General features: G+C 37.8%; 1 protein-coding gene across 1 annotated transcript; it reads right to left on the reverse strand.

Moving 5' to 3' along the window:
• Positions 1–3,464: 3,464 nt before the first annotated feature.
• Positions 3,465–8,930, reverse strand: LOC144251105 (ras-related protein Rab-9A-like). The gene is made up of 3 exons (XM_077794215.1): positions 8,898–8,930; positions 8,577–8,691; positions 3,465–4,092 (listed from the first exon to the last, which is right to left on the reverse strand). Exon 3 carries the CDS (start codon positions 4,059–4,061, stop codon positions 3,465–3,467), a length of 597 nt encoding a protein of 198 aa, XP_077650341.1. The 5' UTR covers positions 4,062–4,092; positions 8,577–8,691; positions 8,898–8,930.
• Between the last annotated feature and the right edge of the window lie 1,479 nt (positions 8,931–10,409).

Here is a 10,409-nt window from a genome sequence, read left to right on the forward strand (position 1 = left end):
GAAGATCTGCATCAGGCTCTGTCTCAGCTACATAGGAGTGATACCCTGCAAATAGCCTTCCTTTTCTCAAGCCTTGTGAGGGTGAGACTATATTCTCAGAGTTAAATGCCAATTTTCATATGTGGCTGCATCATTGAAGGAGCTCAAAGGGACGTCCACCAGAATGGGACTTCAGAAGTGGGCCACGTAGGGAAGCAGCATTCAAGAAAGGGGCATGGAAAAAAACACAAGAGGCTGACAGGATAGAACAAGGACTGGTTTAAGGGGGAAGTCAGGAGCTGAGCATTAGAAAAACAAAGGTGTTTAGCCTGAATCTGGTAGGTGATGCCTTGAAGATTCTGGAACACAAGAGTAAAGGGGTGAAATCAGTCATAAGAATACCATACTAGGCACATGCATGTCAGCACTAAATTGTTAATATACATTAGTACTCCCAAAGTGACCCAGATAAAATACACAAATCTGGTTTTGTCCTCTCTAGCTGAAAATTTCCTAGGATGCTTCATTCAACATCCATGTTTCCTATGTGTAGAAGAGTTTCTGCTCTGCCCATGCTACTACCTTAATAACTCTGTTACTTCAATATTTCTGGTTGACAGTCCTTGGCATCCTGGAAACCACTGACTATACAAGCTCTACCTTTCACTGGGTGCACGAAGTTGTCTTTTTTTCTCTTCAGTACTTTACTGCTTTATAAGATATATTGTGAGAGAACTTATATCATGGTGTCATAATAATAAAAGTGAGAAGTTTGCATAGGGATGTAAAAAGTAAGGTTTTCTTTTAAGATAAGGAACATGTGTGTTGTTTAACTTGGGAATTTTTCACAAGGGTGAAGAAAAGTGGCAAAAACTTTAGTCCACTGATGGTATTGCAATTTTCCATCTCATGTTCCAAGTTCAGCAGGTTGCCTTTTTCTTAAAACACTCTTCCAGGGATGGGGATGTGGCTCAAGCGGTAATGTGCTCACCTGGCACGTGCGGGGGCACTGGGTTCGATCCTCAGCACCACATAAAAATAAAGACGACGTGTCCACCGAAAACTGAAAAATATTTAAAAAATTCTCTTCTCTTTAAAACACACACACACACACACACACACACACAAAAACTCTTCCTGCCTCAGCCTCTGAAGTATAGGTGTGTGCCACTGTGCTGGCAATTGTGGTAGTTTGATAACCAATTTTGAAGGGCCTCCCAATACCACCACTATTTTAGTCTTATTTACCCTATTGAAAGTCTGCATTCATATACAGCCTGAACTTAGTTGGATGTATGACTATTGTAATGATAAGACACCACGTGGTGAGCAACTCCTTTACCATGGGGCTGTGAAGCATGACCTACAGTTCTTCCCATCTGTTCACTGGGAGGCTGGGCAGCTGCTTCTCACCACTCCTGCTACCATAGTCTACTTGTTCCCCACTTGTATTCCCTTTTCCATATTGTTCTAATTTGTATAGGTCGTACCTGCCATTCGAGTACCTTTTACTTTCTTTAAACAAAAGAGAATCAGATTTCTCCGATAATTTTTGCTGCTGGTTGAAGTGCTTTTCCATCAGCTGCAGTTTCTCTGAAGGTCAAAGCTATTCTGTAAAGTTCTTCCTCCTCTTGTTTTTACATTTCAGTATCATGTTTGGTAAATTAGTGTTCACCAAAATTCTTTAAGACAACATGAAGCTGGATTATTCTCCCTTCAGCCTTTCTCTGTGGACACAAAGATCTGTTTCTTTGATCATCTTTTGTTGCACAGGTCTAAAATTTTGGGAAGCCAAAGAAATGATTTGTTACATATCCATAAAGTTAATGAATATTACTACTACTCTATATACAGTAGAAATACTCCAACTATATATATTAAGAAAAAATGACAAGGCACCATATAGTGGGTACACTTTTGATTTAAAAACAAGTTCAGGGGTTGTGGTTGTGGCTCAGTGGTAGAGCGCTTGCCTAGCATGTGTGAGGTACTGGGTTTGATCCTCAGCACCACATACAAATAAATAAGGTTTGTGTTTAACTACAACTTTAAAAAATTGAAAATTTAAAAAGTGCTGCTCAGCTGAGCGCCGTGGTGCATCATGTAATCCCAGCAGTTTAGGAGGCTGAGGAGAGGATTGCAAGTTCAAAGCCAGCCTCAGCAAAAGTGAGGCACTGTCTCTAATAAAATACAAAAAAAGGGTTGAGGATGTGGCTCAGTGGTTGAGTGCCCCCAAGTTTAATCCTCAGATACCCACTCCCCCAAAAGTACAGCTCATTCTAACACGAGAATATGAAGAAACTACCCCAAATTTAAAATGTTCCCTATGACAAAACTGTCCCTTATGTTAGGAAATCAGACTTAGCCTGCTTACTACAATGATGTGTGATTCTCAATGGTTGAGGAAAAATGTATTAATCTAGTTTTTCAAATTTTACTTCCCTATAGGACAATGGTCTCCCCTACTACACAGCTCCATAGCTGAGGGTCTTGTCCACATTAATTGCAGTCTAGATTTGAATTGTCTCCACAGGATAGGCACAGCATATGAACTTGACCCATGAAAGACCACAATCTGCTTTACCAAGTCTGGTCATTGCAGCAAGTCCTCTTTTTTTTTTTTTAAAGAGAGAGAATTTTTTAATATTTATTTTATGAGGTGCTGAGGATTGAACCCAGCGCCCCGTACATGCCAGGCAAGCGTGTTACGACTTGAGCCACATCCCCAGCCCAAGCAAGTCCTCTTTTTAGAACAAATAATCTTCAGAGCAAAAAAGTATTGAGTGTTTCCTTAGAGAAGGCACTAAATAATACCTTATCAAAGATGTCTTCATTTACCCTCTCACAAAGTACAATCCTTACTATAAAGTTGGCTTCTGTGTTGGGAAGATGGGGTTGCATGCGCTGCACAAATGAGCAACTGTAAGTCAGATGGATTCTAATATGTAGAATGAATGAGAATGATTTAAATCATTTTAGAGATGAAGACAATCAAAAAAGCAATGCAATGTAAATGCATTAGATTTTAATCTTTAATATTTAACATTATTGCTTTAGGAAGTCATTTCCCTGAACCAACAATACAATGCTAATTACATAAAAATGTACAGATATAAAAAGTAGTTCTCCATTTTCCCAGGGGTGGGGGGGGGAGGCAGGGGACGGGCACAGAACAATCCAAGTATAACTTCTAGAATAGTTAAGTTTTTTGTTTTAATTAGTTACAATTGTGGTCATCTCATTTATTAGCTCTAACTTACATATTTAAAGAAACATTATTAGGCAACCATTACAATTTATAAATGTAAGGTGCCATTAAATAGATTTCCTCCAGAATGGATGTGTCCCTTCTCCCACCAACTAATGAAGCAGCAATAAACATTAGTTGAAATTTATTAGTAGATGATACACTGCTGCAACACTAATCTCTTATCCACTCTTAAGTGCATGTATGAATTGGTTAGAAAGCACTGATAATCTAACAATCAACAGCAAGATGAGCTTGTCTTGGGCTTTCGGTGGAGATGGACTGTGTCTGTCTGAATCAAGTGATCTGACCTATCCTCGTTAGCAAGAACTCTTCGAACCGCTTCCTCAAAGGCTGCTGCAACATTGGTGGCATCTTTTGCACTTGTTTCAAAGTAAGGATAGTCTCTGCACCAGGCTTGGGCTTCTTCAGTGGACACCTGCCGCTCATTTATGTCGATCTTGTTGCCTAAAATCACAAAAGGAAAACTTTCGGGCTCTTTTATCTCTGCATAATATATGAATTCTTTCTTCCAGTTACCCAAGTTTTTGAACCTCTGTGAATCATCAACACTAAAAGTGAGCAGGCAACAGTCAGAACCTCTGTAAAATGGTGTCCTCAGGCTTCGGAATCGCTCTTGGCCAGCTGTGTCCCAAATCTGCATGGTAACAAAATGTCCATCCACCTCCAAATCTTTGTTTAAAAATTCCACACCTATTGTATGGAAGAGCTGGGCATCAAACTTATTAGTTACATATCTGTTCATAAGGGAACTCTTGCCAACTCCACCATCTCCTAGGAGAATTACTTTAAAAAGCGATGATTTTCCTGCCATTGTTAATCTTACAAGTTTTGACTTCAGAACCCTGTAAAATAAAAAGGTACCATTAAATTCCTTCATACCTGAATACTCTGCATTATTCTAGAAATATTAGCATTTAAGTGAACTAAAATAGCCCCAATTCCTTTTTGCAAGGAGCACATCTAAATAATAAGAACTGTCATTACCTGAGCATTAAACCATGTGCCAACTTCTATCCTACTATTTATTCCCTAGAACAGGTAGCAGGGACTCATTCTTCCTCTTTCTTGGGTCACAGCTACAAATCTCTCATTCAAGACCAAATCTGACCCCAAAGACCTGGCTCTGAACCATTGATCTATTAAGCCCCTCCTTGCTCACAATAAGCCACATCATCCCTTTTTAAAAAGATGGTTAAGAGACCAAGTCTTCAGCTTTCTTTAGTATCTTCAAACAGCGCTCCAGTGCACAGTGATGGTGTTCATGAATGGTGCTCCTTGTGCCAGGGATTTTTTTTTCTATTGCCCACCCCCCTCCACTCTGCAGACATAGGCACTGTTAAGCAGGAAAGCCAGAGACTTCCAGAAGCTCACTGATCTGTCTGTGAAAAAGAAGTGAGCCAACCACTGGTAAAGGGAGTTTATTTCTCCTCTTTAGGAACACTTTTTTGAGCTTGCTAAAATCAATGTCAGCAGCAATTAAGGAGGGAGGAACTGGGGATTGAATCCAGGGGCACTCACCCACTGAGTGACATCCTCAGCTCTTTTGTATTTTATTTAGAGACAGGATTCCACTGAGTTGCTTAGGGCCTTGCCAAGTTGCTGAGGCTGGCTTTGAACGTGATCCTCTTGTCTCAATTTCCTGATCAACTGGGATTATAGGTGTGTGCAACTGCACCCAGCATAATTAATATAATCTGGCATATTCTATTCACAAGACTAATTTGGGCACTCTACCTCTTAGAAAATATGAGCCTGTGTTGTTACTTGTGTGTTTTCAAGTGGAATGAAATAAATGTAGATGTGCTATATTAGAGGAAGTCCTGGAGCAGGATTAAAAACTTTCTTATACTTAAAGAGCCAACCTGCAAGTTGAGATTTCTGATGCCTATTGACAGCTACTTCTAAGTGCTTATGGGAACACTTTCCTATTTGATGCTTTTCTTTTTTAAATTATGGAAAATTTCAAACATACACAAAACTTCTAAGTAATGAAAATAATATAATGAATATCCATGAACTCTAAACCAAGATTTACCAAGTGTCCATGTACGGCAAATCTATTTTTTCCTCAACTGCCACTCTCCTTTGTCCTCAATTATTTTAAATCAAAATTATATCACTTAGCCTATAAATATTTCAGTATTAAATGGCTTTTTAAATATACTACATTTCATTGAAGAAAATAAACTGTAGAGAAGCACTGTTAAAAGAATTGTATACAGTGATCAAAATGTCCAATATGGCAATCATTAGCCAGATGTGGCTGTTCAGCACTTGACAAGTAGCTGGTGGGAGTAAGGAACTGAATTTTACCGGGCACTTAATCACTGAGCCACATCTTCAGCCCTTCTTTGTATTTTATTTAGAGACAGGGTCTCACTGAGTTGCTTAGCACCTTGCTAAGTTGCTGAGGCTGGCTTTGAACTCGAAATCCTCCTGTCTCAGCCTCCTGAGACAATGGGATTACAGGCGTGTACCACCACTCTGGACTAGAAAAATGTTTTTTGGGCTGGGGATTAAACTCAGGGCTCAGCACACATTCTACCACTCAACTACACCCCCAGCCCATTTATTTTAGACTAATTTAAATAGTCACACTTAAACAATAGCTGCACTGGATGGCACAGCTCAAGAGTAAAGATGGTCATTAACCGTAATGTTAAAGTAAATATTGTGAATCCTTTGATAGGAAGATAATAAAGACACAAATGACAATTGTTATTATTGACCAGGATAAGTTTGCAAAACCACTGCAGTTAACATTATCTGGCTGTTTCCTTGTTATATGCCAATGTGACCCAGTATAATGTAACCGAACACTTCTGTAACATTAAAGAACCATGTAGTATTTCACCACATAATCATCACAACCACATTAATGGTCAACATATACTCATGAGTATTCTGTGCATCCTAACCTTGCATCAAAAACAGTTTAGTAATAAATGATTTTTAAGTAATACCACCAAAAAAAATTTTTTTTAAAGCTTCAATGGTTGTCCCCACATTTTGGGAAAAAAAAAAAATCAATGCTTGTGTGGTGAAATGTGGAATTCTCCATTTCTAACTATAGGCTCTACTATTCTGATAAAAACCTGTAGCAGTTTGTATAGGGAGAAATCAAGTAAGTGGGAAAACATGATTAAAAAATGATAAACATGTCTTAGTTCTTAATTCTTGTTGGTTCTTTTCAAATTACTACTCTTTTCATTACTATGATAATAAATACAATTTAAACTCTTCAACAAAAGTGTGAGGCAAATAAAGTACCTACCTTCTGGAAGCCTTTTTTGGTATAAAATGGGTTGCTCTGCTCAATGCCCTAATGTTAGAGCAGAAAACAAAACAACTTCAAGTCCCTTAATTTCCTAACACAGGTAATAATTCACTAAATCTTAATTTTGAATTTTGCTTAAACAACTGCAACATAAAAAAGATCAACAAAACCAAAAAAGCAAATCAGTTGTACAGGCATGGGTCACATAAAGACTTCAGTCAACACCAGACCCCCACATTGGAACAGTGCTCCCAAAGATTAAAATGGAGCTGAAAAATTCCTATCATCTAGTGGTATCATAGTTATTATAGTGCAATGAATTATTCATGTGTGGTGTAAACCAACCTACAATGCTGCCAGTTGTAGAGAATGTACAGCACACACAATTATGTACAGTACATAATACTTGCTAATGATTATATTACTGGCTTATGTATTTATTAAACTATACTTTAAAAAATATTTTTAAATTTATTTATTCTTATTAGTTATATGACAGCAGAATGCAATTGAATTCATTATACAAATAGAGCACAATTTTTCATGTCTTTGGTTGTATACTATACTATCATTATTTTAACAAGTACTCCTACTTGTTAAAAAGTTTACTGCAAAACATATGCCATGTTAGATCAGAGCAGTCTCATACACCTCATGTTTACTATGTTTACTGATGGCATCAAGAGGTCATGTCTAGTGATTGATTTGTACCACTGAGGTTTGTGTAACCATACTCAATGGTCACACAAAGTAGAAATCACCTTATTATGCATTTCTCAGAATGTGTCCCCACTGTTAACTGTATTTCAATGTAGGGAAAGCATCTGATGCTTCCTCAAATGATTAATATTCTTCAATGGTTTATCTCAGGACTAAGTCAATTTCTAAGGCAAAAGAGCTCACCTCCCACCTTGCCTCTTTGCTCAAGTCATTCTGAAATGCATTGTCACATGGAACTGACAGCTCATCTTACACATTCATTACACTGGCATATGCTGTTCCCTCTGCTGGTGGTCCTCCCAACTCCCACCCCAATGAACTGCTATGCTTTCAGACCTGCTCTTGGCATCGTCATCAACTCCACTGGGAACCTTTTTCCAGCAACTCCCCTAATGTTGTTCCTTTCATACAATTTTTAACATACTGAAACACAAAAGTTCCATGGTGTGTTATGAGGGAATAACAGATGTGCATGATTCTATCATTTATCCTAGTATTTTAATAAGTCTACTAATCTAACTGCCTGACCAGACACAAAGTTTTATTGTACAGCATTGCATTTTTAGAATCATTAAATGAAACCGAAAGCCAGATTCTATAATCAAACAACTCCACCTAGATTAAATCCTTGAGATTTCTAATTTATAATTTTATCAGGACACTTGAATAATTCTTTTCCTTTCTCATAATCATGTGGCATTTCCTACTTTGTGTTATTTTTCTGACCAAACAAATTTGGCTTATGCAAAACCCATATACCAGGAAATAGGGTATAATTTTTCAAATTTCCTAACTACAGTTTAGAAATCAACCTCAGATACTATTTAGGAATATATTAGTATTTTCTACAATAATTAATAATATATATGAATACCTCTTTGATTCTAACCTATATACAATAAATATGCAAACCATCTTATTTCCCACTGACATCTAACAGAGGCCAGCTTCACTAAATCAATACATTAACATAATCATAATTTATGGACATTAAAAATGTTCCCTTTGTTTTTCTTTAAAACCAGAAATTTTAACATAAATTAAATAATTAAAAGTATCCTACTAGCTGGGTGTGTAATACTTGTCATCCCATACAGGAAATCCAAACGGCTCGGGAGGCTCATGATACAGGAGACAGGAAGACTGCAAGTTCAAAGCCAGCTTCAGCAAAATAGAGGTGCTAAGCGACGCAGTGAGACCCTGTCTCTAAGTAAAATAAAAAATAGGCTGGGAATGTGGATCAGTGGTTGAGTGCCCCTGAGTTCAATCTCTGGTACCCTTTCGGGGGGAGCGGGGGGAGAATCCTACTATGTCATTTAAAAAATTTACCTAAAAGTGTCGGGCTCAGTAGCACACACCTGTAATCCCAGCGATTCAGGAGGCTGAGGCAGGAGGTTTGCGAGTTCAAAGCCAGCCTCAACAACTTAGCAAGGCCCCAAGCAACCTAACAAGATTAAAATATGAAAAGGGTTGGGGATGTGGTTCAGTGGTTAAGCACACCTGGCTTCAAAAAAAGCCTTATGTTCCTTATGTTTGGAATGACTATCCAAAGGCAATAATCTTTACCAAGGTGAAAAACATTACTTCAGTAATTTAGCTAAATTCTACAGATAAAAATATCTGGGAAAAGCATAGTCCCATCAACTTTACCTTAGTAGAAGTTCAATTCAAGCATCATTACCTGCAAAAAAATTAGAAAGCTCACATTAGCAACTTGAACTTCTTTGCATAATTTTAAGACTAAAAACAATAATTAAAATATGAAATAAATGTGATTTCTATTAGCAGCCAGTTTCTTAACCTAAAACACCGTACCTAAGTGCAGTCCATGATCATCTTCAGCCTAAAAAAAAGGCCTACATCAAATATTACACTTTAATTGTTTTTTCCCAAAAAACTGTTGCCTGCCAACCCTTCTAAGTTTCACACACCACAATACCTATAAAATTATATTAAGAGGAAGTAGAGAATATCTCATTCTTTAAAACTTGCCCAAACTTTGGGTGGATGAGAACAAGTCATTCTAGAAAACAATATAAAGACAACACAAACAAGGAAAACAAAAGGGGAGGAGGGAGGAGGCACTAACATGATACAGGAAGAGTGTGGACAAGGCTAAAGGTAGCACAGTGTCATGAAGCTCCTGTGCAACCAAGGCAAAATGAAAACTTCCTTCTAAGTGAACAAGGGCACAGGTCAGAAAAGAGAGCTTATTTCCAGTACCAACAGCCAGGAGCACAGCCCCTGCATGAGCTACTTAACCTCTTGAAGTCTCATGGAAGCAGGGGTGACAACAGAGGGCTGGGGGTGTAACTCAGTGGTAAAGCACTTGCCTAATATGTGCAAGGCCCCGAGTTCAATCCCCAGCAACACAAAAACAAAGTGGCCAATCTTATAGGATTGTTGGGAAGATTCACTCAGATCATGGGACAAAAATGTTTTGTCACAGTGCCAGGTTCATAAGAACAGTGAAGGAAATTTCTGTGGAATAAATATATGAAGAAGTCTTTACTGGCAGTTTTACAGACAGGTTCTTTAATGGCCTTTTCTTACCTTGAATTTCAGCAAGAGCTATGTGCAGAACAAGTAAGAGGGTAGGCAGGCCTACATTAGACACCAAAGGATCAAATTCAATTTGAAGGTTTCCCAGTGATGCCAATGTAGAACTGTACTTGGTACTAAGTCTCTTAGTCTAAACCAATGGTTTCACCCCTATACCCACCTTTATAAAGCAAATAGCATTTTTGTGGGGGAGATATATATATATATATATATATATATATATATATATATATATATATATATATATATATATCTCCGTATGTGTATGTGTGTGTGTATATATAATCAGTTATTAACTCATATATAATTCAATCAATGAAAAAAATACTCTTCAAAATGCTAACATTTAGGGTTAAGGATAAAACAGCAGCAACTAACACTGATGGAGTTCTCTGTGCCATTTACCCTATGACACTGCATTTATGCCTCACAAGTCTCTTATTACTCCTACATTACAGATGAGGATGCTGACTCAGAGGTTACATAGCTTGCCCAGGATCACACAACTAGCAAAAGGCGAGAATAAGACATACATGTGACAGACTCTAAAGCTCAGGCACTTAATCCACTAGGCTATGACAAATGCAACTGATTCTGCAT

Source organism: Urocitellus parryii, chromosome Y (assembly GCF_045843805.1).
Source record: "Urocitellus parryii isolate mUroPar1 chromosome Y, mUroPar1.hap1, whole genome shotgun sequence".
NCBI classification, from domain to species: Eukaryota; Metazoa; Chordata; class Mammalia; order Rodentia; family Sciuridae; genus Urocitellus; species Urocitellus parryii.

Excerpts from the sequence above, each read along its gene's own strand:
- LOC144251105 (XM_077794215.1), bottom strand. The coding sequence starts at position 4,061 with ATGGCAGGAAAATCATCGCTTTTTAAAGTAATTCTCCTAGGAGATGGT.